Source organism: Esox lucius, chromosome 25, assembly GCF_011004845.1.
Source record: "Esox lucius isolate fEsoLuc1 chromosome 25, fEsoLuc1.pri, whole genome shotgun sequence".
NCBI classification, from domain to species: Eukaryota; Metazoa; Chordata; class Actinopteri; order Esociformes; family Esocidae; genus Esox; species Esox lucius.
The window spans coordinates 5,899,577-5,927,390 of NC_047593.1; the positions used below are offsets into that span (position 1 = coordinate 5,899,577).

The 27,814-nt window shown below is 44.2% G+C and overlaps 2 protein-coding genes and 2 non-coding genes across 8 annotated transcripts; 2 read left to right on the forward strand and 2 right to left on the reverse strand.

Annotated features, from left to right (window-relative positions):
* Positions 1–1,150: 1,150 nt before the first annotated feature.
* trnar-ucu lies at positions 1,151–1,242 on the reverse strand. Its single transcript is given in 2 exon segments — positions 1,151–1,186; positions 1,206–1,242. It is a non-coding gene; the product is annotated as a tRNA-Arg (tRNA).
* A 379-nt stretch (positions 1,243–1,621) lies between these two features.
* On the forward strand, positions 1,622–1,694 carry trnak-uuu. The gene has a single exon. It is a non-coding gene; the product is annotated as a tRNA-Lys (tRNA).
* A 4,036-nt stretch (positions 1,695–5,730) lies between these two features.
* Positions 5,731–21,797, reverse strand: patl1 (PAT1 homolog 1, processing body mRNA decay factor). Of its 5 annotated transcripts, none has more exons than XM_020043968.2 (18): positions 21,652–21,796; positions 20,309–20,417; positions 17,872–18,326; positions 17,398–17,478; positions 16,848–17,060; positions 15,891–15,992; positions 15,130–15,216; positions 14,512–14,735; positions 13,946–14,090; positions 13,308–13,425; positions 12,478–12,575; positions 9,713–9,772; positions 9,211–9,356; positions 8,497–8,656; positions 8,294–8,419; positions 7,862–7,953; positions 7,384–7,533; positions 5,731–6,063 (listed from the first exon to the last, which is right to left on the reverse strand). In XM_020043968.2, the coding sequence occupies exons 1-18, from the start codon at positions 21,664–21,666 to the stop codon at positions 6,042–6,044; spliced, it is 2,403 nt and encodes an 800-aa protein (XP_019899527.1). In that variant the 5' UTR covers positions 21,667–21,796; the 3' UTR covers positions 5,731–6,041. The 5 variants fall into 5 exon arrangements, with proteins under 5 accessions (XP_019899527.1, XP_012996153.1, XP_019899526.1 ...); XM_013140699.3 differs by having other exon boundaries at positions 17,884–18,329; XM_020043967.2 differs by having other exon boundaries at positions 17,872–18,329.
* A 2,510-nt stretch (positions 21,798–24,307) lies between these two features.
* LOC105029331 lies at positions 24,308–27,529 on the forward strand. The gene is made up of 3 exons (XM_010902643.2): positions 24,308–24,429; positions 25,550–26,166; positions 26,480–27,529. Exons 2-3 carry the CDS (start codon positions 25,585–25,587, stop codon positions 26,690–26,692), a joined length of 795 nt encoding a protein of 264 aa, XP_010900945.2. The 5' UTR covers positions 24,308–24,429; positions 25,550–25,584; the 3' UTR covers positions 26,693–27,529.
* The last annotated feature ends 285 nt before the right edge of the window (positions 27,530–27,814 follow it).

The window sequence follows — 27,814 nt, forward strand, 5'->3', positions numbered from 1 at the left end:
CATGGCAACAGACATGATGGAATCCAAGGCAAGCATGATAATTAAAGATCAAAATATTCACTGTATCACATTCTTCAATGTCAGCAGTTTTCACCCTAAAAAGCCAGTATGTGTTTTTCTCTCTGATAGCTCCCTGACATTTATGTCTGTGTGTGTTTGTTTCTTTGTTTGTTTGTGTGTGTCTGAAACAGGATTATGCTTTGAAAAGTTTAAATCTCTGACACTTGCACCTTTGGCCTTAGCAAAGACATGGCCGGTACACAAACGTTTCCAGAGATTTTTTTTTGTCCCCTCCCAAACTTGTTTTCATTCACTGAACAAATAGTAGGTCTGATAGGACCTACTCTCGAGTACATTTGCACCAGTGGGATTGGCTTAGACCAATGGACTGCAACAGGCCACTTCTTCTAATCTTTTTCAATCTATTTTACAGAGAGTTACTTTGTACCCTCCCAATCATTCAGACTTATGAATAGTTGGTGCGATGAGCCATTGTGCTCCTTCATTGAAAGCTGCAACTCACTGGGAAAAAAATTCCAACTTGTCCTTTTGCTCAGAAGGGACAGTTACAAAATCCCAATTGAATGCCAAGCAGATCCTATTTCCATCACACACAATGATCTTCCCTGAGAATCTTTCCTAAACTTTTCTTAAACTTTCCAAAACCTTTTCACTGTGTTTCAGTCACTCAGTGATGCAAGCAAATCATTTTACATGTTTATTTGCAATGATTTCTAGCTTTTTTCTGTTTCTAGTGATAGAATGGCCTTAATGTAACAAACAACAAGGTTATCAGTTCCGGCATTGCACCCCGGCTTTGCAGTTAAAAGCTTTCTGTAAAACATCACATTTGTTTCCAAACACTGACATGATCACCATCTGCCCTCCATTGTACATAATAAATACCAACAAATGCAAACATTAAGGATATCAGTGGGAATAAAGATAAGAGTGCAAGCGTTGCACTATGGGAGTATAGAAAATAATGTCAGTGAACCAATTGGAGCTAAAAGGCCTCCATGTCAGCTTTGTAGAATGATGGGACTATCAGTTTACAAGTGCACTGTGTAATCAAAATACATGTTTACGCAATGTGTTTTTAACTAAATTGCAAGCATTACGAGACAATCACTCGATTGACCAAAAGATGCGACTCCGGTGGGACTCGAACCCACAACCTTTGAATCACTCCTCAAGTGTTTGACTAGAAGTCCAATGCGCTATCCATTGCGCCACGGAGCCACCTGTTGATGCATTTCGTACAAGCCAATATAATCCCCAAGAAACGGTTTTACATTTATGTGAAAGCTCGTCACTTACTAGTGACGTAATATTGGTTACGATTAGTGAATGTTTAGACGCAGATGACGAGAGCGTACCGTGAAGTAACAAACCTGCCAGATAACCGCTATTATTGATGTACTGAGTAGTATATTGAGACACATGCTGGCAGCTGGTCGGGATTTGAACGACTTTGTTAATTTCCCCGTTACTGTAGACGTTGCATGCCACGAGTAAGGGTCTTACGCAAGAATCAAGATAATTAGTTAAAAAGTCGCGTTTATGTATACATGGTGTCTGATTTATATTGAAATACATTTCCTAAGAATTGCTAAGCAGAGCCCGGATAGCTCAGTCGGTAGAGCATCAGACTTTTAATCTGAGGGTCCAGGGTTCAAGTCCCTGTTCGGGCGATACTATTATTTTTCAATAATAATATTCTCGCTGAACGAGAACATTGCAAGTTGCAACTAAAATTGATATTGTGGTACCGATCAATCCAGGAATCCAGGATAACATAAAATACGTGTACGTACTTTGAGGTTATTTGTCAAATGCATCGAACAACACAGCGTCATCCTGCACAAAGACATTCTTGTGACATGGCACCCGACAACTACGTAGTGAGAATTAGAAAGAAAATATATGAGCAAAAATATAGCCAAACGAAAAACTAAAGCAAGGATATACATAACACGTAGCAGCAGGAAAAAAAAAGAGTACACTAACTAGCTGCAATCGGGTTGTCGCATTGAACATTATAGATAATAATGTAAACTAGCAGCAATTTGGGCGAATATTATAGATACATGCGCATTATAGACACATAAACTTAGATAAATATATTTGCGTTTTAGATCAGATTTGCCAGATCGTTTATCATATTACCCAATCACAGTCTAAAAACTCGCCCAAATTCAATGTTTGCTACTACCACATCTTTTCAACAACCAGCCTGAGACAAGGTTTTTGCGCAAAATCAGTCAAAAGTTTTGGAAATTTGATTGGCATAAATGCAGTATAAAAGTTAGCCAAAAAGTGTCATCATAAACTGCGGTCCCGTCTTCATCTCCTGAGAAGATCCATGTGAATTTTTACCGCTGCGCAATCGAGAGCATTCTGACTAACAGCGCCACCGTGTGGTTTGGTTGTTGCTCCGTGGCCGACCAGAATGCCCAGCAACGGGAGGTGAAAACCGCCCAGCACATTACTGGTGCCCAGCTCCCAGCAATTGAAGACCTCCAGCGCAAGCGGTGTTGCATAAGGCGCGCTGCATCATCAGAGACCTTTCACATCCATGCCACAAACTGTTTGCCCTCCTACCATTAGGCAGGCGGTACAGGTCTCTTCGTTGCAGCACCAACAGGCTCAGGAACAGTTTCTTTCCATCTACTGTAACCCTAACCAACACTAACCATACCCACTCGCCCCTCCTTGTTGCACTACTCCCTTTGTTCTACTGGACTCGTAGACTGATTTGTAAAGTAATAGTTTTCAGTTGTTACATGTACGTGTCGACCTTGGGAACCTCATTGCAGCCATCCCTGCATTTCATTTGCACATGTTACACCTTAAATTTACCTCAATTGCACATTTAGAATTGCCATTTGTAATTTAATTTGCCTCATCGCACAACTATCCATCCCACTTGTAATATAGTTGATTAATTTCAGTAATTCCATTCTAAAAGTGAAACTTGTATATTATATTAATTCATTACACACAGACTGATATATTAAATTTTTTATTTTAATTGTGATGATTATAACTAACAACTAATGAAAATCCCAAATTCAGTGTCTCTGAAAATTAGAATATTACTTAATACAAAATAAATATTTTTAGAAATGTTGACCAACTGAAAAGTATGAACATGAAAAGTATGAGCATGTACAGCACTCAATACTTCGTTGGGGCTCCTTTTGCCTGAATTACTGCAGCAATGCGGTGTGGCATGGAGTCAATCAGTCTGTGGCACTGCTCAGGTGTTATGAGAGCCCAGGTTGCTCTGATAGTGGCCTTCAGCTCTTCTCCATTGTTGCGTCTGGCATATCGCATCTTCCTCTTCACAATACCCCATACATTTTCTATAGGGTTAAGGTCAGGTGAGTTTGCTGGCCAATTAAGAACAGGGATACCATGGTCCTTAAACCAGGTACTGGTAGCTTTGGCACTGTGTGCAAATCTGCATCTCCATAAAGTTGGTCAGCAGCAGGAAGTGCTCTAAAACTTCCTGGTAGACGGCTGCGTTGACCTTGGACCTCAGAAAACACAGTGATGACAACACAACACCAGCAGATGACATGGCACCCCAAACCATCACTGACTGTGGACATTTTACACTGGACTTCAAGCAATGTGGATTCTGTGCCAAATCAGCAGCAGTCCAGTCCTTTTTGTCTTTAGCCCAGGCGAGACGCTTCTGGGCTTGTTCAAGAGTGGCTTGACACAAGGAATGCGACAGCTGAAACCCATGTCTTGCATATGTCTGCGTGGTGGTTCTTGAAGCACTGACTCCAGCTGCAGTCCACTCTTAGTGAATCTCCCCCACATTTTTGAATGGGTTTTGTTTCACAATCCTCTCCAGGGTGCGGTTATCCCTATTGCTTGTACACTTTATTTTTTCTACCACTTCTTTTCCTTCCCTTCACCTCTCTATTAATGTGCTTGGACACATCTCTGTGAACAGACAGCCTCTTTAGCTATGACCTTTTGTGTCTTGCCCTCCTTGTGCATGGTGTCAATGGTGGTCTTTTGGACAGCTGTCAAGTCAGCAGTCTTCCCCATGATTGTGCTGCCTACAGAACTAGACGGAGAGACCATTTAAAGGCCTTTGCAGGTGTTTTGGGTTAATTAGCTGATTAGAGTGTGGCACCAGGTGTCTTCAATATTGAACCTTTTCACAACATCCAAATTTTCTGAAATACTGAATTTGGGGTTTTCATCAGTTGTCAGTTATAATCATCAAAATTAAAAGAAATAAACACTTGAAATATATCAGTCTGTGTGGAATGAATGTATACATTATAGAAGTTTCACTTTTTGAATGGAATTACTGAAATAAATCAACTTTTTGATGATATTCAAATTTTATGACCAGCACCTGTACATTTTCTGCCCTCCTCTACTTGCCTTCATTGCACATTTAGAATTGCCATTTGTACTGCATCTGCCTTGATTGCATTTATACATAGCACATCTGTATCATACATTATGCTTAGTACTTGTAAATGTCTGCCCTCTTCTGTTTGCACTTCTGGTTATATTCTAACTACATTTTTTTATGCTGTACTTGTTCAATGACAATAACATTGAATCTAATCTTAACACCTAAATTTGACATTGCTGTTTAATGCTTAATAGTCGTTGAAGAAATTCACCCACCACACTCCCGGGGTAAACTGCAACTCATTGTATGGTCCACAGAAAGGTTTCATCCTACCCAACCCCAGGGCATGGAAGCAAGATCATTGCTGACTAACCCCTCCACGGTCACCCACTGTTCCAAAATAATGTAATCAAATTAAAATCCTACTTCCTGAACCGTTTTTTGTCCTTGTGCTGTGGCCTTTAGGAAACATCTTTCCCACAGAGATTTAACCAGAACAATCAGGTCTCATAGTCAATATGTTGGACTGCAGAGAAATGAGCAGGAGTAAAGAACTTAGCGACTTAGACCAGGGCCAAATTATGACCAGACAACTGGGTCAGAGCATCTCCGAAACTACAATGGCTTGCGGTGAGCTCATGTTTAGCCAAGGTGAGTAGCCTACCTACCGACAGTGGTCCGAGGAGGAAAAACCACAAACCAGCAACAGGATGTTGGGTTCATCGATGGTCAAGGCCATCCCGACAAAGTCTATTGTGATACAAGTCTCCAGAAACATTATCAATGATTATGGGAGGAATGTGTCAGCAGTTTTTCCACACCCTGCTGTGTATGTGGGCTGGGTCGCCCCAGACTGGTCAAAATGCCCACGATGACCCCTATAACCACTGTTGAAAGCGCTCACAATGGGCACGTGAGCGTTGGAACTGGACCTTGGAGCAGTGAAAGGTTGCCTGGTCCAAGGAGTCAATGTTCTCTTTTACATCAAGTGGACGGCCGTGTAACGTGCGCGTCGTTTACATGGGGAAGCGATGGTAACTGGATGCACTCTGGGAAGACGATAAGCTGGTGGAGGGAGTGTGATGCTCGGGTAAATGTTCTGTGGTGAAACCCTGGGTCCGGGCATTCATGTGAACATCAATTTGACACGTGCCACCTACCTAAACATCATCGCAGACCAGATGCACCCCTTCATGGTAATGATATTCCCTGATGGCAATAGAGCAAATATATTTTTCTGTCCTTGGAAGTAATAAAACCCTGGGTTTGCTAGTGCTGCATTGTTGATAAATCTTACTAAATTGAATGAGATGAAAAGTGAAACAAACCCAAACACCATGTTTTACAATAGAAATATTTTTAATCTGACGGTTTATCACAGGCATCCACGTTAACAAGATAATTAAAAATGCAGATTGTTTTCTCTCAGTTCATATCTCTCACTCAAATATACATGAACACACACATATCCCCATACGCAGACAACTAACACAAACACAAAAGAAACAACAAGAGATTCTGCTGGATTAAAATCATCATCAACCCTAGTAGACCTCTCTCCAGCACACGCATACACCCACCCACAAGCACGCACGCATGCACGCACGCACACACGCCTCAACTGGGGGTTTCTTGATGTCTGGAGACACTTCTACCGGGACAATGCAGAGATCCTGTAAGAGGAGGACAGGATATAGCGGTGAGATAGCTGTGGACAGATACGGATTGAAGTGTACTGAATGAAAACATAAAAGCAACAGGGTCAAATTTTGGTCCCACATTCCATGAGCTGAAATAATACGTCTAAAAGTTTTCATATGTGCAAAAAGCTTATTTCTCCCAGGTTTCATGCACAAATATATGTTTCTATCCATATTAGGGAGCAATTCTCTGGTTTGCCAAGATTATCCACTCACATGATAGGTGCTGCTTATCAAGAAGCTGATTAAACAGCATTATTACGGATGCACACTGTGCTTTGAATAATAAAGGCCATGCCAATCTAAAATGAGCAGTTAGGTCAGACAATAAAATGCCTTGGCAGAGCTTCAAGAGATGCTAACTAGACTGGCTAAATCTCTTGATTATTTTGTCACGCATTAACATCCCGCCAAGTTTGAATATTTAGCCAGACACCATTAAGTATTGTGTTAAACTGCTGATTAATGTTCCTTATGAAGTTTACTTCCATCACAAATATAATCTATGAACTGTATGGCTTTTGACACTGGCTGTTTTAAAATTTTATAAGCCAGTAATACTAGTACCTTACTACTTGGAATAGTCTTCGGAATAGAAAAATAGCTAGCGAGACTGAAAATGAACTTTACACTGACCAACATTTAATTTCATGACACAAAGTAAATTTTTCTTGCATATGTAAATTACATTGATTCAATAACTATCAATAAAGGTGACAATATCTTTTTCGTCATGTGAAAAGACGAGAGAATCGTGTAAACCCCCTCTTTTACCGCACAAGAGGTTGTGGTCAATATTACCACAAAAAGCATGCACGTATGCATACTCTAAAAATCCACCAGAAATGGTAGACCATTCTGGAACTGTTGGCATACTATTTTCAGCATACTATGGTTTGAGACATCCAATTTTTTTTGCATACTAATGCAGCATAGTATGCAATTTGAGATTCAGCCATTGCCTTAATAGCGACATTACCCGAGGAAGGGCAGAATAAAACTAACATGTTGATGTATGGCATATTAGTGGAAAAACATACTTTTCACACTTCATAAGGCACATGGGGCGGGGGGCTCTCCCAAGATACATTCCCTGGTTTTCGAATCCACCACCTACTGCTTTTTTACACCCATCTGCGACAAACACATGCCTATCTGCATACTGGCCGGAGAGCACCTGAGACCTCACTCACTGTAACGAGACCTCACTCACTGTAACGAGACCTCACTCACTGTAACGAGACCTCACTCACTGTAACGAGACCTCACTCACTGTAACGAGACCTCACTCACTGTAACTTCTCCTGCAGCTGCTCCAGCCTCTGTCTGTCGACGTATCGCGAGAAGAGAGACAGCAGGTTGGGAGGGGTGAAGAGGGGAGGGGCCAGGGACGACGGGGCGACGTTCAGCAGCTCCCTGGTCACAGAGAACACCAGCTCTGTCCTGGGAGACACAAAGCACATAATAAAATGTACCTTTACACCTGGGGGATGTGCAGTCGCTGGGGCTTCCAAACATGCCACTAGGTGGGGGTGCTGGCCATGAGTCTGCTTCTCTGGTGGAACATTCCTCATCCAATATTGACAAAAGCGGTTCTGAGTCTGGACTAAGGGTCAATGTCCCTTCACGCAATCACACATCGTTCAAAGCAAAGACATGGTCCAGTCTTTCTATGACAATATAAAATGCACCTAAACACTGGCACCTACATCTATTGCAGACACCCCGCATATAAACCCCCCCCAATGGCACGAAGGATGTCTGTGCTCACCACCGATTGTCGTCCATCAGTTGACAGTTGGGGTCTGAGCTCTGCATTCGCTCCCCCTCACTCAGGATCAGGTACAGCAGCGTCACACCAAACTGGGTGAGAGGAAAGGAAACGTGAACAGCTTGATTTCACCACGTTAAAGGGGACCGCCTGGTATTCCCAGATTTATTCTTCCAATTTTGTTAACATTTAAGTATGCTTAAGCAGTATTTTTGTTTGTGCTCATTCCCCTCTAGACTGCTCGTGTTATTCTCCTGACAATCTACCAAACATTCAGTTTCAGGCAGAAGTTAAGTGTTTTCTCTCCGGTTCAAGTGTCGGCTACAAATACAAGTACAGGAAAAAACATTGGGTTAGATGTTGACAGAAACGGCGCGCTATTTTGCGTGGCTCTAAAAGCAGGCCAGTCGTAAGCAGTGTCAGTGCGGGCACCTTATTTTGCAGCACTCTAGACAATTGACCGTCGCTGCCCTGCAGCTCCTGCAACAAGTCTGTGAGGGCGGAGCTTGACAGGGACGAGACCACTGCGGCGACGGGTTCCACCAACCAGCACAGCACCTGGTGGGGGTGGGGGGGCTGTTATTGACCAATCGTACGTTGGGGAGTCGAGAAGAATGCGTGTGTCCTTTCTCTACCTGGTCTTGTCGGTCTTTCTTGGCCAGGGTGGGCAGGTTCCGGGCGATCCCCATGACGACGGCGGCGGCATGCGGCTGGGGCAGGAATGGGAGGAGCCGAGAGATGAGGCGCTTCCCCTTCCGCACCGACATGATCATCAGGCACTGCTCGTCGCTCACTCTGCAGGGGCCCAGGGGCGGAGAGGGGTCGGGTTAGTGGGGACTCTCCAAAGCACTGAGGGTTTTCGGTGATTAAAAAGGAGCATGAAGACGGTGGCCCTTGAGAATTTACCGGAGACGACCCCCTTTACGCATTATACACTCTTCTTAGTTACTAGCTTGTACAGACAATCCCAATCCTAGCCCTAAAAATTATTGTGCCAACTCCCTCCCTGCCCCCCACCCCTCATCCCACTCCCTCCCCGCCCCTCATCCCACACCCTCTCCGCCCCTCGTCCCACACCCTTTCCGCCCCTCGTCCCACACCCTTTCCGCCCCTCGTCCCACACCCTTTCCGCCCCTCGTCCCACACCCTTTCCGCCCCTCATCCCACACCCTTTCCGCCCCTCATCCCACTCCCTCGTCCCACACCCTCTCCGCCCCTCATCCCACTCCCTCTCCGCCCCTCATCCCACTCCCTCGTCCCACACCCTCTCCGCCCCTCGTCCCACACCCGCTCCGCCCCTCATCCCACTCCCTCTACGCCCCTCATCCCACACCCTCTCCTCCCCTCACCGGTCGTCCCACTCCTTCTCCTTGAGGGAGCCGTAGAGCTGCAGGGTTTGGGTCTTGTGTTGCTCCAGCAAGGCCTCTCGCTGCTCCTCCGGCGTCAGCAGGAAGCGCTTCTCAAAGTCCTGCACCTCCAGCAACAGGCTGTACATCTGAGGGGGAGGCAGATTGAGACAGGAAAAAATAAAAAATAATCACAGGAAAGTAAGAAATAAGACAAAACAGAGAGGGAAATAATAATACCCTGTATATATTTGTTATTCAGCAATACATTTGACAATGATCTCAAGAGATTCATAGATAGAGGCGCTACAACCCTGAAAGTCAAGCCGGGACAACCTCCCCCAAAATCCATTATATTAATTAGCAATGAAAAACAGAAAATAACGAAGAAAACAAACGGAACTCAAGATTCTTGAGACCTGAATTCTTCTGCGCAACAACTTAGCTGCTGAAATGAGGTGAGCTTTGGGAAACTTCCAAGCGTGACAACAGCTATCATTCTTACTTTCTCAACGGTGTACAGGATCTGCCGTCGCTTATTCCACACCTGCTTCTCCCTCTTCTCCTAAGGGACCAGCAAAGGGAGAGGTTAGAGCCATGCTACTGAGGCCTGTGAAAGACATACCCAACAACATTTTGGAAAGGAAAACGAGAGGCACACAAGCAGAAATTAGTAGATTGAAGATATTTGTTTGCGCGCGTACGCATGTATGTGTTTCTGCAAAATGTGACAGTCCCCAAATAAAAACAAGAAAGGGAACCGGGCAAGCCTAGTTCTGCTGGCACTGCTGGATTTATTTGTCAGATACACCAAACAACACAACTTCACCCTACAAAATGAACAGGGTTTAACATTAACGATGGCCCACTGGTCAGTAAGACCTAACGTCGGGCCAGTAAGACCTAACGTCGGGCCAGTAAGACCTAACGTCGGGCCAGTAAGACCTAACGTCGGGCCAGTAAGACCTAACGTCGGGCCAGTAAGACCTAACGTCGGGCCAGTAAATACACAGTATCCGGTTAAAACATTTGCTTGACATCTTTGTCGCTCTTCCTGCTTCGATTTTTGCCTTTTTCCACATTAGAACGTTTGTGGTGCTTCTTCTCCCCCTCGGTGTGGTACAGTAACAATGTATTGTTGTCTGTTTTGAACAATCATATTTCATATTTCTAGAGCAGGTCCCGAACATGGCGTTGTACGAGGCAAAGCAAACATCTTCAATCATTTTTGTGTAAAGAACAGGTTCCGTGGGTGGAAAAAATTATGGCAAGGTACACATTGCCGATAAGGCAAGGTTGTTCATCAAGGGAATGAACAACTACTGAAAACCTGCACTCAAAGGGATAGTTTGTCCAAACTTATTTGCAGATTTTTTGTTTCCGAATTCACATTTTTGCACACAACCCATTATTCAGCTCAGTCCCATTCTGTAATTACTGTTATTAGCATTGTCCAAAGTCATGAATGGAAACGGTTAGTACCTGTATCACAAAGCTGCATTGCAAGCAGAAAACTACTCCAAAACACTTCGAACTACATTCAGTAATGTCACAGTAGCACTGACTATTTAAAACTGTACATTGACCAAACAGCAGGCGGAATTGGCTGAAATCAAACTGGCACCAGGGAACTATTTCCTATAGCCACCATACACCGCTTCTGGTCTTTGGCATTGATTTCATCGAGGTGAGCTGTGCCTGAAGGACCTACTCGTGGTAAGGGGACTGTCATCGAAATAAGACTTTTGGACAAAATATCTCTTTACTTCCATGCAGCAAGTCATGTGTATTGTGACCAAACGGGCTGTTGACAACCCTGCGGCTGCACCAATGTCTGCCCGGTCTGAATGAATGATGTGCCATGTAGCCAAACTGATAAACTCATTACGATCGCCTATCATGTTGGGAAGAGAGAGACAACATTGACAGCCCAGATTAGCTATACAGTACCTATAATGAAAAAAATGACTCCAATCACTCCATGGCTGGTTCGTGTCTTTAGAAAATGACAGCTGAATAGCCAACCAATGCGCTGTGAACAACGCTATGTAAAGTGAAATGGAGAGCAATATGTTCCTTGTTGGTGCAGTTTGCCCATCGCCATACAACCATAAACAGTTTTATTTTAGGCTCACTGTAACGTAGCTACTGAAACTTGCAGCCAGCAACGTTTTAGTCCATCCTGACCAAATCCTAATGCTTAATTTGTATTGTCCGTGGCAAGGATCGAACACTGGTCACCTACATGGCAGTCAGCGTCTCTAACCACTACGCTATGTAACAATGAGTAGTCAGTCAGTAAGAGAACGTGCCAGAAACCTGAAGAGGTTTCAAAAGTCTGCATTAGGAAAACACAGACCATCCAACAGTTCTTTAGAATGCAGAAAAACCACCCAAGTCAGAACGTAAAGAAAGTTAATTTGAGCTGTTCCTATTTAAATCACGCTGCTGCGCTCAGTACACCGATTTGACTTTGGTTCCGCATTAACAAGCAAACAATTAAAGCCTTCACAACGCTCAGTCATGGGCATATTTTTCATCTCTAAGTGGGAAAAAAACGGATTCTACGCTCAGTCATGGGCATATTTTTCATCTCTAAGTGGGAAAAAAACGGATTCTACGCTCAGTCATGGGCATATTTTTCATCTCTAAGTGGGTAAAAAAACTGAGTCAATTTGTGAAACCTTGTAAGCTTGTTTGACAAAACTGCACTAGACACCCCCTTCTGGCACTGACACAAACAGGCAGGAAAGACAGCGTGTGGTTTGGTGGTTGGATGAGATGTTTCGTTCTTCTAGCAGCAGGATATAATGCGAGCAGGGCTAACTCAGATTTTGTGTTCCCGAATAAAAGCCATCATTGAAATATATAAGGTAATATAGTTAATCTAGTCCGTACATTTTATGTTTAATGTCTGTTACAATGTTATGCTTGTCTGTTCTTTCTCACAGACTAGATTGTAAACTATATTGCCTTATACATTTCAATGATGGCTTTTATTGTGATAAAGAAAATCTGAGAGCTGCCAGCATAATATCCTGCTGCTAAAATCACGCTAATGAAGCCTCAAATGGCCATCACTACTCTTACACCTGTTGAATCAGGTGAGCTAGTTCAGGGCAAAAACTAAAACGGTGAGATGGCTGGGGGGGCCAGGAGAGGGTTGGGCAACAACGGCCTAACAAAACATCCATGCTTTTCAGAAACAGATTTGTTTCAACAAGTTGCCAACCAGTCTAATAAATGGGGTTAGCGGTGGGTGGTCAGTACCTCGTCGTCTGTGCGACTGGTCACGACTGCATCGATCATCTTCCTGGGGTTGTTGACACTGGACACAGTCAGCTTACCCAGCGAGCCCGCAAACTGCACTGCAGGGGAAGAAATGCACCAAAAACACCCTTAGAAACACTGGCCATTATTTTCTCCATGTCCTTTAAGTGCTAAAATAGCATTTCCATGCATTTTCCTTCCACCATATATACACATACACATACATATATATATTTATTTTTTTACATGGTTTTCTGTATTTTTTAAAGGGAATGTCAATGCTGCCTTATTTACCTATACAAATTCGTTAACATGATATTAACATAGAGGTACAATCAAAATTCTGAATTTCCCAACATGATGCAAATATGAGTGTTTCTGCATTTCACCGGCCACAGTACAGATATGACTGAAACACCAGGGCTACGGTACAGATATGACTGAAACACCAGGGCTACGGTACAGATATGACTGAAACACGAGGGCCACGGTACAGATATGACTGAAACACCAGGGCCACGGTACAGATATGACTGAAACACCAGGGCCACGGTACAGATATGACTGAAACACCAGGGCTACGGTACAGATATGACTGAAACACGAGGGCCACGGTACAGATATGACTGAAACACCAGGGCCACGGTACAGATATGACTGAAACACCAGGGCCACGGTACAGATATGACTGAAACACCAGGGCCACGGTACAGTTATGACTGAAACACCAGGGCCACGGTACAGATATGACTGAAACACAAGGGCCACGGTACAGATATGACTGAAACACAAGGGCCACAGTATAGATTTGATCATACAGTGGGTCTCACCTGGTCTGTAAGTGTGTTCCAGCTTGGCCACCTGAGGCGTGATCAGTTTGGTGGTGTGCTCCTTCCTGATGCTGTCCCTGTCCCTCTCCTGCTTCTTCTCCATCTTCTCAAAGTAATTCTGTCCAAATATATTATTAACAAGCAACATTAAACATAGGCACAATTAACATAAAAAAAGAAAAAAAGGATACAAGGAATGGAAGATAAAAAGTAATTCTGCCTGGCAACACAATACTGACATCACAGCATTCGGACTGAATAAAACATCTACATTCATCCCATGAGGTTTAAAACTCACACGACAGCGGATTAGACTTATGTTGAACCAATAAAGGATTCAAAAGAAAAGAAGGCAACAATCGGCTCAAATTCACGTCCTGGTCTCTAATCCTTCATCTAATTCCGGATTGGTTCGCAGATCTTCCATGGTCGCAAATCCCTAGTGGCTATTGCCCCCTCCCCCCAATTCTGTAGTCCGAATATCAAACGTCAACGAGCGTGACAAGACGCCCGAGTTCACACGGTCTGCCCAAACCCAACCTTCTGGTGACGGGGAAAAAGACACGGGTCAAAAGCCTAACAACGGGGACAAGGTTCAGATGGGGCTGCGTGCGTGTTATACGGATCGACCCGCTGACCTGGTAGTAGTAGTCGTCCAGGTAGGGGTCGGTGCTCTGCAGCTGCATCATCTGGATCTTGGCCACCCAGTCCTTCTCCCGCTGGGTCATCAGGTTGCTGTAGGGGTCACGGCTCCGTCGGTCGCCCACTCGCCCGCCACGGTCCCTGGGGAGGAGGGTCAGAGTAAGTCGGGACTGAACACCCCAAGTCGTGCTGGATAAGGGCATCTGCTACACTACTGATAGATATTGGAATACATATTAAGTAATGAGCAATTAAGGCACGGTATGGCCAGTAAATAGATAACCAGATAATGTGGATACTTAACAGCTGCTTCACATGCAAGTTGATCTGGATATAATCTACCCCATTTTTCTTTCTTAAGGTGGGCACCGATTCTTTCAAGTGCCCACCTCTAGAAAGTGGGTTTTGCAAGGCTTATTGAAAGTCAAAATAAGAGGAGACAGGAGGTGAATAAGTGCACAAAGCCGGGAGTGTTACCACCGGCCCACAGCGCGGCACATCCACTCAAAGCTCCGGGTTCACCTGGGTTCTGGGGGAGACCTACGGAGGCCGGGGTACGTACCCTCCTCGGCTCTGCATTCTCTGGGTGAGTATGCGGCGGTGCTGGGGGTGAAGGTGCGTGGTGTTGTGCCGGATGACGGGGCAGGCCACGTGGTTGTGGTTGGGAGGGGGCCCGCCGGGGTGGGGGCCCATGCGGTGGGGCGGGGGCTGGCCGAAGAAGGGCCGGAAACCTCCGCCGCCGGGGAGCATCGGTGGACCCTGGCAGCCCCTGGGGAAACCAGCAACCTGGAAGAGGGGGAGAGAAGTTTCTTGGAGGAGCGCTTCCAGGCTCCGCGGTCGACATACTGGGATATTGTTCTCAATCAGGTCGCTGGCAGGCTGACCCTGGACGCGACCTGAATTCTAAACAGTTATCACGCTGACTAGTGGTTTGATTGGGCGATAACCATCATTCAGGAATCCATTACTGGCACAGAACTACAGAACTCTCCATGTTAGTACCCAATGAGAGTATATAGGGGGTTCCGTTTGGTACGGACAGGTAACGGGCATGTTCGGCGTTCAACGGAAGCTTCCGCCAGCTGTATGCATGGTTTTTCTTACTGCTTAGACAACGTCTGGCCCTGGGGATTTGGATTTGAGCAGGGGGTTCAGATGCGGACCATGCGCTGAGGCTCACCTGAGAGTTGAGCATCTGGGCGCGTTGGAGCTGGGACAGAACGGGGCCCACTCCAGCAGAGAATGGGGGACGGCACAGAGGGGAGTTCTGAGAGACAGAGAGAGAGAAAGAACCCAATAGGACCACAACGGACCAGGAACTAAGGCGAGTTAAAACACGGTCCCAGTGCTAATCAAGCGACTCAGAGTTAACGTGTGGATGTAGGATCCCAATCGACCCAATAACTCACATGCATGTCATTAAATGCAGGCTTAGACCATCAATGAGCGCTGGTCGGCGCCAACCCTCCGGTCTGTGTGAGCAGGGCCAGCGCCACAGAGGCCAGCTCAATTTCCAAGTAGTTACATTTTCCTGTTAATTTCCTTATCAGCCAATTCAATTATAGTAAACTGCTTTAAAATAGAGGAAGCCCTCAAGTGCAAGCTGCATACAAACTGTTTTAACCCAAATATCTCTTTCGAATCGCCATGGCTGGCACTAAATAAATGTTTTAGGAGCGCTGAAGGGTCCGTACATAACAGGAAAAGTAAAACATACATTAGGGTCAACTGTATCTCCTTTTCAGAGTGCCATGGGTGACTTGACTTGCAAATAAACCGCTGAGGTGAGTGATGGCTACAATTATCGGTACAAAAGAACTTTTGAGCTGACCTTCAAACCATGGCGACCCAACCAATAAATCCAGAAAAGAGCAGGAACAGGGTTAGGGTCAAAAAAAGAGGGAACTGTGGGTAGCGAGAGGGAAGGAGAAGAGGACTCACAGCAATGTTCAGAAGGGTGTTGGGGGACAGGCGCTCGGGGAAGGGAGGGGGGTAGCGGTGGTGGACCGGGGCTCGAATGTGAACGGCGGTTGGATGGTGGACCTGAAACACACATACAGGAGAAAGCAGGAGAGGGTTGATATACAACTAGTTAGCATATATCTGCAGAGAGAGAGGACGCTTTGCCACCGAGGAAGTGAGCAGAGGCCTCAACTGGAGGATAACAACCAGCACTCACCAAGAGCAGTGGTCTCAAACTCCAGGCCTGCAAGCATTTGCAGTCTACGTAACATTGACCCTTCGCTAATCGTAGTGCTGCAATGGACATCAATGATTTACTCACCCAAAACCTCAGACAAGCTTCGTTTTGTAAGGTATAAAAACCAGTTAAACAATCAGTTAAGCAGTAGCAAAAAACTGTTTAAGTTGTTGAATAATTTAAGTGCACCAGTGGCCCTTGCTTTATTGCTAGCTCACCCAGTAATCTACATCTTAGCTATTGTCCACTAACTGTGGCCTTAAAAACAACCCATTCAACCCAAATGTTACCTAGCCAGTAAACAACAATGTATTAAACTACCACCTGCCAACGACCACAGCATACAGTTTGAGAGCACTAGTTCTTCGAAAGAGGATGAACCTTTGACGGCATACTGAAAATAACCTCAACAGGTTCCCCTGAAGCAAGTGCAATAAGTCAGCCAAAACATGCATACAACATAGGATTATTCCCGGTTAGCGAAGGGTAGTCTGCGTATGCTTTCGTTTGCATTTTAAATAACAGTTTGAGATCATTGTTTGGGGACTTGCCAGTCCAAAATATTGTCAGGGCTCTGCCAAGTCAATTCCAAGTGGAACAAAACAGCCACCTAACCAAACTACAAGGAAAAACTATCCAAAAAAAGAATAGCTGAATGACCAAAATGAGAAGATGTTGGGAAGAATTCTCTCACTGACCTGCTGCTGATGATGATGATTCATAGCGTGACTCATTGGCTGCTTGGGGGGAGTCCCGATAGGCACCGCCCTTACCGGAGGGCTACCAATAACTGGAGAGGACGAGCGTGGTGGGGGGACCCGTTCAGACAAGTCCCGCCCATCCTCACTCATCATTGGTGGGGGCCGTGAAGGAAGGCCCACCTCTTTGATGATGGACAGTAGTGGATTGTCCTAGTGAGAGTTGGAAGAAAGGGAGAGTTAAGATTATGGATCAAGGCCTACAACCAATAATACACAAAACTGCTTCACACAAGATCAGACAAGTCATTCCGAGAGCAAAGAAACTACAAGCCTGTAATTAAACATTTTGTAACTTCTTGAATATAAAAAAATAAGTAAGTTATGAAAAACCAAACAATAATTAGGCTCTAGCATTTGAGTCCTTCAGAGAAGAATGCAGCCAAATTTTTCATGTATTGAGCTGGGAACGATATATTGCGATCGAACACCACTTCTATTTCGACAAATTGTCCCAGTAACAGGCCGTTTCAAAACAGACATGTCTTACCTCCATGTGAGTGACTAGTCCAGGGGTGACGCTCACTGGGCCAAACCCCATGTTGCTCTCCCAGATGTTGTGCGAGTTTACCTGAGAGAAGACAAGTGTGATTTATCCACTCGAATCGTTTTGAGGAATCCATGCATTTGTGAAATGAATCCAGTCATGGTACCAATGAGGATTTCTCAGGCATCATGATAGAATCATTAAGTGCAGAGATACGATTTGGACCTGATGCAAAACAAATGCTGAAAGAGGCCTCTGTAACAGGATGGGATTTGCGGTGCCAATGCTAACAGGGAAGCATTTAGAAACAGGGCCAGGGAAACAAAACTAAAGATTTCTCTCAAACCTCATCCATAAAGTGCCTACAGGGTAATGACACCAATGTCCAACTATGTGATTTGGGTGAACAATACCTTTAACTTGCCAATGCGGAACACCGGATAGATCTACAACATACCAGATCTGCAACATATCTACCGTAAGGTCTACCTGTTGCATCGGAGGTCCGCCTCGGCGCAGGAGATGCTGGTGCTGCTGGTAGCTGAGCAGGGAGGGGTGGGGCGGGCCAGGGGGCAGACCCGCCAGGGGGAGCTGGTGGGGGTGCGCCTGCGGATGGTGCTGCTGGGGCACGGAGGGTGGCGCCGGGAGTCCCCTCGACCGGTCCCCCGGCCCAGCTGGACCGCATGCCCGGGCGATGGCCGGGTCCGCCCCGAGAATCAGCCGGGCCAGGGCATCGGCCAGGTCCCCTCCGCCCTGCTCCCCCAGGCCCGGAGGGGGCTGCGAGGAGTGCTGGGGCAGAGGGAGGGAGGACGTGGAGGGGAGGTGGCCGGCGTCCCCCGAAGCTCCTCCTACTGTCCCTGCACCACCGCGTGCGCTGTTCTTTTGTTCCTCGAGCCCGGAGAGGCGCTTGTGCTCCTCCTGCCAGTCATCATCTGCTGGCGGGAAGCAGGAAGTTGATTGTAACTGTCCTCCGCCAGGTAATTCAGATCACAGACTGAAAATCTGGACATTTCAATGAGAGAGGGGGTTCACGCACTAGAAGCTAGCTAAAGAAACAGACCTCCGGGTCCTGACATTCTTTTTATATTTGTCAATTTGACAATTAGGAAGGCCCATTTCGGGCCCTTTTTAGAGCCATACGTGCCTCCTGTAAAGACACTGATGTGTCAACCATAAAAGCCTCTTACAGCCCTCCTGGCATGGAATCATTCATATGCATTTTCCTACATTTCAGGAAACGCTTATGAATTACCGGTGTAACAGGCACCTAACACACTGTCCTAACACATTACTCAACGGTGTAATTTACTAGAGAACAAATGTGTACTTGCACGTGTCTTCATCGAACACAGGTTAAACAAACAGCATAGGCTGGAAAAAAAATCTGAATCTCCAAGACGACTTCTTCCAAAGTGGGTAATCCATGTCAGGCGTTATAACAAATGATGATGGAAATTGCATTTGGTGATAGTATGAAATGAAGTATGGAAAGCGGACTGATGTAACATTTTGCACAGCAATCTCCTGAAGTGAAATGTTTCTTAGATATTTACACTGTTTTGTTCAAACACATGAGGTATTTTAACGTTAGTTTGAGTTCAAAGTGCAAATGTCCTCGAAGACAACTGGTTTGACCAAGCAAGTGGCACAGAGATTCTCCCACACACAGAACAGCATGGTATTTTACAGTTTCAGCTTTAGGGTCGCTCAAATGTTGAGAGTTTGCCTAACTACTGGCAACAGCAAAAATGGCATTGCGTTAAATTAGTATATAGAACTACAATGTTTTGAACATAGGCTGTACATTGAAGTGTTACCATACATATACAGCCCTACAGTAGTTCAAGGTGCCCTATCATAAAAAAAAAACTCACAAAGTTCGGTTACCAACAAACACGGCCCTCTAAAAGAGATTTATTGATGTGGAATATGGCCCGGTCAAAAGACATTTCTCATCTCAGGAGAAGAGTTGTTAAGGCTCTTAAGGTTACAAAAGCATTTCTAAAGACTTGGGCCTTCAGTCTACTATCAGACAAATTAGGTACAAATGAAGATGCCAGCGCCACGGCTACTCTCCCCGGGAGTGGGCGTCCAGCAAAATCCCGGCAAGGACACATCATATAATGGTCAGGGAGGTAACGGCTGAGGACATGCAGACAGTGCTGTCTATCGTCTGTGTCCGCGAGTCCACAGACACTAAACCAGAGGGAGACTCACGGGAGGATAACACGACTCTCTTAGAAACTTCTGAGAACAGCGAAAACATTTGCTTGAGGTTTCGGCTGCGGGAGGAAGATCAACCAGTTAATAAAAAAATCATAATTCACACAACCGCACAGGCCAGAAAAAGCGTTTGATTGGTGTGTTCAATGAAGACACGAAATGTACATCTTGTCTTAAAACACACCATGTATATATTCTGCTGTATATACGCGGCGATAATTAAGATGCAAAAGCAGACTATTTTAGGAGCCACTTATGTAGGCGATTCAAATTCTTGGAACGGTGTGCAAAAAAGACGTGCATATTGTAGACAGTGTACACTGCAGAGTTGCAGAAACTAATAAAATGCACTTTTCTTATGTCACCGGCTATCATTCAGAACAAGAGGTTGTTTTTTGTTTAGTCATTAAACATCACAGTATCCTATCAAAAGACACGCAGTAGGCTAAACCGAGCTAACCAAGTCTTGCCCACTGACAAGCGCCGGAAAAACGAAAAGAAGACTTGCGCGATAACGTCCTATTCTGTGTGGCGGTTTTGCAAACCTTGCTTTGGCTTATAGGCAGTTTCCCCCGGCACGGCTGGTTTGATGAAGATTCACCATTGAGCATGCTTTGAGGGCTGGAGCAAGCTTCAGCACCGGGGCAAGCTAATGGACGCAGGAAGTCACGGTTGATGGGTTGCAACTCACCGATGGCCCCGGCCCCGAAGGTGTCGTCGTTGAACTGGTCAATCTCATCCTCCTCTTCTACCAGACCCTCCTCTTCCTCCTCCTCCAGGGTACAATCTTCATCAAGGGACTGGAGGGAGAACGGGCAGATGTGAGAGAACATCGAGGGATGGGAGGGAGCGTGAAAGAACAGAGGGGTCACACGAAACGGACGGATGAGAACACAGGGAGATGGAGGGACGTGACATGAGGCGGGAAAAGAAAGGATGACGAAGGATAGATCACAGATGCCGGGTGGAAAAGGCATGCAATTAAGGAGGGATGAGGAAAGGAGGGGTGAAAGAGAAAAAACAATAAGTATATACATTAGAAGATATATTGGTTATTGTTAAAGAGGGGATGAGATGAGGCCTTAGAGGTATTGGGGGAAATGTATACTCCCTCTCAATGTAACGTAGAATGTCTGTGACCTTAGAATGTGTTTTTTCCTGATAAATTAGTTTTTTCAACAAAATGTCAGGAAATATTCTTTCCTTAGATCTCTTTAAGTAAAGATGCACTTTCTTAGAAGTAATTAACTCTTCAAGGAACGACGTGACTATATCCGCAGATAATAGACCGATTTATTAATTGGAGAGGGGATGATTCTAGAACCCAGCACAAATTCTGTTGTGACTATTTCGAGAACCCACGTGGATGGGGGAGGTCAACTAACAGTATTTGAACCGCGCGTATACCAGACCTCAGTGAATTGGTGCCACTACAAGATGTAGAGAAGGATGTCCACCAAAATTTTACACGCAGAGTGCGCTAAGTCACCTTTATCAATTCACTCACTAGTCAATAATTATGTTAAACAAATATGTCTAGCATTACATCATCAACTTAGTTAACTACCTATCTATTGTATCAAAACCAGGCTGCCCACAGACAAGACACCAAAAGTTAGCAAAGTGATTATAAGAACAATTCTGTACAAACTAGCTAGCTAGCTAAGTGAGCCAGGTTACATCACAAGAGACCCACGTTTTTAGTTACGAACTTGGTATATTTACTTGTAAAAATTAAACCCTTCTTTAATATGCAGTTGACGGTGAAAAGAGCCACTGATTGTTGAACCTGACAGACACTGGCCCACTCAGTTCACTGAACACCCAGGCCCATTGCTCGGATGGGGGGACAATGTGCCAGGGAAAGCCTGGCGCTTGGTAGGCCGCACGGAGGAATTTAGTCAAAGGAGTCGATAAACAAACGACAAAATTCTCCAGAAAAGGGCCCTATTGAGGCCCACTTGATCTAACCATGGGGTACCAATTTCTATAACTCCTCAATAAATTCCAAGACGTGATAAAGACATTACATACCTGATAACGGAACATGTATCTTTAGTCCGGGAAAGGTAAAATTGTCCCGAGTATCTGGAGAAAGGTGGCGCGCAAATTACGCAGCATCGGGGTTCGCGTGAGCGCGCCCTGAACAATGTGCATGAGCACGTACACAGGGAGGGGCTCGCAGCCAGAGACCGTGCACCCGATGTCCGGCTCGGATAGAACTGGGTTCTGGTTTTGTTATTGCTGCCTTCCCCCGGCAGGCGGAGCCCCAGAGCAAAACAAAAGTGATAGTCTAGACGGGATGCACCCAAAAAGTGAAAGTGAGGATACACTTTATGGGTACATTTATGGGTAAGTCGGGAACCGGCTTACCTTACATAGTTCAAGGGTTTTTGACCTTCTTACTTTGCATAAAAACATGAAATCTCAGACAACTTGCAATGGATTTTTTTCTTTGTTATCATGTAATATGGTGTAGATCATATGTCATATCAACCGGGGAAATTTCAGAGTTACATTTATTGACCATTTTGATATGCAAATTAGTAGGTAAAAAACTCTAAATTTCGCTTGGGTAAATTTTTTTTGGGACTCAGCACCCTTGAAATATGTAAGGTATAGACCGGTTCCGGACTTGTAGCCACAAATGCTCCTCACTTCTTATAGGCCTTTTTTCTGAAATCCGTCTAGACTATGATGTAAATGACTGCTCCCAGTAATTTATAGCATTCGATTTTCAAAGTGGGATTAGCTAAACACCAGGGTGTCTGTGTTAATAATGGAGAAGAAAAATAAATTCAACACTCTTATTTTTTTTAAATATTGTTAAGGCCTTACATACAGAACAGAAGTTGATTAATACGTTTAAGTTCACCAGTGTGTTTCTGAGATATTATAAAAAGGTTGTTGCCTAAAAATTCCAGGTCCTTCCATCCAGGCTTTCCCTCTCTCCTCACATCTCTTCCACGGTGGTCAAGGGAGCTCTTGCTTCCATTACTTGTAGGGGGCTCAGGACGCCAGTTTACCTGGACGATTGGCCGGTAGTGGAAGAGTTAGCACATACCTGCTGGAAGTAAGAATGCTGGGGTACTGCCCTTAGAATGGAGGCTTCTCTCCTCAGATCTTAGAAAGGTTAGGCCGGCTGACATAGATCTATACTAATCATGAGAAGACAAGCTGTGGCTGCTATTCTTCTGAACGGGGACTGGTGTACCCCAACGGGCGTGGACGCTCTTATGCACCAGTTCCCATAAACACTCCTATATGCATTTTCCTCAGTGGATCTGATCTAGCCGACAATAGATAGAGCTGGAGGTTCGGTCATTGGTGAGTGTTGGTTCCTGGAGGTCATCCCTCTGTTGAGCAGACTTCAACTGCCGTCACGCAAGGACCTACTGTACCGGGAACATGGATATGTTAGACATCCCAAACAACTCCTAGAGTGGAATCTGTGGGTCTGGCCCCAAAGACATCTAATCTCAGAGGCCCACCTTTAAATGTAATTACGACAATTCACTTGATAAAAGCTCCCTCAATACAGGGGAACTGTTTGTATACAACTGTGGATATTTGAATCATTCTGCAAAGACGAAGGGTTCTCCCTCTCAGTTTAAAACATCCCATTGTTCCTTCAGGAGCTCTTAGGGGAAAGGCCGGTCATTGTCTACTTTGAAGGTTTAGTTTGCTGCTATTTACCATGTTGGAATTTATGGAGCGCCCCCAGGAATGCACAGCTGAATTATTTCTTATTTTGGCAGCTCCCTTAAGAACCTTTGGAGTTGGTGGCTTTTGGGATCCTCCCTGTTAAAACTGGTTGGCTCCTGGCCATAGCTTAGCCAAACATGTTGATTCACTGCTCTACAATCACAGCTGGAGTTGTCCATGTGCCCTGATTCAGCATTTACTCTGTTAGTTAATTCCAGGTCCTACACAATTCTAGCATTTGAAAAAAGCAGCTTCACCTTTTGCTTCTGAGGACCAATGAAGGCTTACGGCAAGCCTTCTGCCTTGTGCATACTTTGCATTATGTAGTTTATTTTAGGTTATGTAGAGAGGACCTGATGGTTCCGGTTGTGCAAACAGCTCTTTGTCTTACTTGACAAAACCAGCTTGGTGACTGTCCCACTGGGTTATCAAGGTTATTTTCTTGACAACTATTGCATGGAGCAAAGGACAAGAGTTTCTACAGTTATTCTACAGTTACACTTTATTTTGAGTCCCAATTTTCATCTGTAGATGTTCTACAAATAGTAATACTATCAACAAAATGTCAACAAACTACCTGTTGATAAGCAACTGCTTGCTATGGTCAGGGTTAAGATTAGATTTACCTGAAGGTTAAGGTGAAGGTTAAGGTTAGGTTTAGGTTTATAATTAAGGTTATGGTTATGGTTGGTAGGTAGTTAGTTAAAGAGTTACTTCTATTCAGTAGATAATCTGTGGAGCATCTACAGACACACTTCTGGGACTCTCAAAACAAAGTGTTACCCATTATTCTGTTGATAAAATGCTGACCCCAAGTGTGTTTAAAAAAATAAAACTAACAAAAAATTTAGTTTAGTCCAGTGTGAGCATTTTAGAAATATCATTCAACAAGGTCCTGGTTAAGAAAACAAACAAAATCCTTGTTACATGTTAAGTTTCATTTTTGTTTCATTGCAAGCCCTTTCATAGTAGTCCCTCCCTCTCAACTGTTGCCCAAGCAACAATCTTTGAATTGCACAAGCTTGTTAATAATCTAGTTTCAGAAGGACTATTCCATTACGATCTTTTCAAAAGTAGTGAAGACGAAAGGCACGTATCGTGAATAAGGTACATATTTCAATTTTCAATGTGTGTGTTCATGTGTTCTTAGGAGCCAGAGGTTTGTGTGTGTATTTGTGTGTGTGTGTGTGTTTGAGGGTGTATTTGTGTGACTGTGTGTAACGCTGCACGTCTTAGACAACATGTTTATCTATTCCCTCAACATTTTTATCAATTCCCTCAACATTTGTATCCATTCCCTCAACTTCTTTTTATCCATTCCTGATTCCTGAGTAAATCTGAGCACAGTGTCAATTAGCTCCAGCTGCGAGGAAATTGACACTGGACAATCCCATTATCCTTCAAACTAACCACTACCTTCACTCACCTGGCCAGGCAAACACAACTGTCTCTTTTAACAACAAACAGCAGTCTTATTGTACCCCCTTGCAATCAGTGGATGATCTAGGAAGGGATTAGTTTTGCGCTGTTCTGTGAAGGGATTAGTTTACAACGTTGTACGAGATTTACAGTTTCTTGTCAGTTTCTTGCATGGAATAGCCTTCATTTCAAAGAACAACAATATACTGATGAGTTCTTTGTTTTTGATATTTTTGAGCCTGTAATCAAACACACAATTGCTGACGCTTCAGATACTCAACTAGTTTAAAGAAGGACAGTTTTATTGCTTCTTTAATCAGTACAGAAGTTTTCAGCTGTGCTAACATAAAATAAAAAAAGGTTTTCTAATGATCAGTTAGCCTTTTAAAATTATAAACTTGGATTTGCATACACAACGTGCCATTGAAACACAGGTGTAATGCTTGCTAATAATGGGCCTCTGTACACCTATGTAGATATTCCATAAAAAACTTGTGGTTTCCAGCTACAATAGTCAATTTCAACATAAAAAATGTCTGCACTGATCAATTTGATGTTATATTAATAGACAGAAAATGAGCCTTTCTATCGGAAATAAGGACAATTCTAAGTGACCCCAAACCTTTGAATGGTGGTGTAGGTGAGGGCAATAATAGAAAGTGTCTACATGCCAGGCCGTGACACCGTGCTTAAGTGTGTCTAGTTACGCAGCTGTGAGATAAAATGCATTATAATCTGGTGCAGGGTGTAAATAGCAATTATTTTATAATTATTATTTCTGTCTCTCTCTCTCTCCCTCTCGATCTAGGTTCACTAATAATTTCACTATCCATAGAGCTGAAGATGGTGAGGCCTGTGGTAATAAATGGTGGTCAACTCAGGACATTGGACGACCTGTACCGCTCTGGCTTTGGTCGCCCTCTACCCCGGCACGGTCTCATGCTCCTCTTCTGGTTCGCGAACGAGTGCGTGAATTTTGACGATCACAACAACACGTGGGTGCGGTGCCAACCAGAGAAAGGAGACTTTGGGTTCCACCACTTTGGCAACTTTGAAGAGATTCTCCCGGTTTTGGTGCGAGATGGCAGGGAAAAGTACTTTGAGGTGGGCAACCTGAACACAGAGAACTATCCTGAAGCCAATGACCTACAACCTTATGTGAGACGATACTATGAGCTGGCCCCGGGCAACTACCGTCAAAGCAACAAGGACCGCATCATTATCAAGCTAAACCAGAGGAAGGTGAAAGCCACCTATGTCACTGAGCATAAAGATGGCAATCGAGGGGACTTTGACCCTGAACACACCCACTTGGTGAGTCCAGATTTGATCCGGGACATCCAGGAGTTGGAGCTGAAGGAATTCCTTGAACTCACAGGCTACATGGGACCAACGCTGAGAAATCGCCTCCTTAGAGCATTAAAGGTCATTTTGTTTCTTTTCTCTCTGGTGTTCGCTTCTATCATTTTGAACATTTTATGGATTATATTAATCATTGTGATTTCATAAGATAAGACATATGTCACTTGATTTGGAATGTAGAGTAAGCACATCCAATAGAATAAGCTAAATACAAAGATATGTTATTTCATAAATAATGAAATAGTAAAGTTACAAACAGTATAGTTCTGTACATTTGTAAACGCATATTTTACAACACTTTCTCTTTGATTGTTTCAGAAAATGAGAAATGTTGTTTGATGATAGCCAAAATGACAAATCTCTTGTTTCATTTCAGGCAATTTCTGACATCCCCTCCCAACCTTCTGGACACTCTGGTTCAGAAAGGGACACTTGGGATCTGGAGCTGGGCCAGTCAGGCTCCCAGATGGAGGAATTGCAGAGAAACAAATGCACAAGATCCTGCAAAATCTGTGGATTCTTGGTAGCTTTGTTAGTGGTTCTCCTAGTCATCATCTTCACTGTTTTGTCTTACTTAGGTAAGTTGTAGAGATCAGGGTCAGTGTAGATGTTCTTTTGCAGATCCTTTGGGTTGGGGTCACATCACTCAATTCAGGCAATACAGGGATTAAGCTGCAATTGATTTTCTTTCTTTATAGAAAAGGTATGGGACTTTGCTAAAATAAAATGTAATTGACCCCAACCCTGAATAGAGCTGATCATGTTGACTCAATAGCATATGTTACCAAACTGCGCGTGCTGTGTTGTTCTGATTGTACTGTGACTGTATAAATGTATGTTTTTGTTACAAATTATTAGTGTATCTAGATATTAAGGGGCAAGAGGCCATCTGTGTTTAGTAACTCACCTAGGGAGTGACGCTCTGCCAACCCCAGGAATGTGCAATGTTTACATTGACCATATGGCTTGGGGGTAAAACATGGGAGAGTGGCCTCTGGGCCAGAAAAATTAAATGCTTTGTTCTAGGCAGACACACCTATGTTATGTATATGCAAGAACAACCATCTTATTATGAGATTGATGTATGTAGCTTTCAAGAAGAAAACTATGCTAAAAAAAAATCCAATAAAGAACTGAACGTATCTCTCCCTTGACTCAACCAGGTACTCGGGTTAGTGTTGAGAAGATCGCTCTGTGGGAGACATTAGGAGACATGTTCTGTTGTCTTTTTCACATTGCTTCATTTGAGTTACTTACCTGTGTTTTGGCTCTCTCTAGCGGTGATTTGGGGTATATAGACTATATAGAATACCAATATTATATGAATGCTAAATTATCTAAATGTTTTTAAATAAGTTTGATGCCATCATTTACCCAATTATAATATGTATGGGTGCACAGCTAGCTACCATTATTGTTTTTTTTTTTTAAATACAATTTGTCATCCCACATCCTAAGTACAGTGGGGAGAACAAGTATTTGATACACTGGAGATTTTGCAGGTTTTCCCACTTACAAAGCATGTAGAAGTCTGTCATTTTTATCATAGGTACTCTTGTGGACCATGGACCATGTCTCTCTCTCTCTCCCTCTCGATCTAGGTTCACTAATAATTTCACTATCCATAGAGCTGAAGATGGTGAGGACCATGTCCATGTCCATTGTCCATTCCTTTGTCCATTCCTTTATGACCACCATGTACCCATCTTCT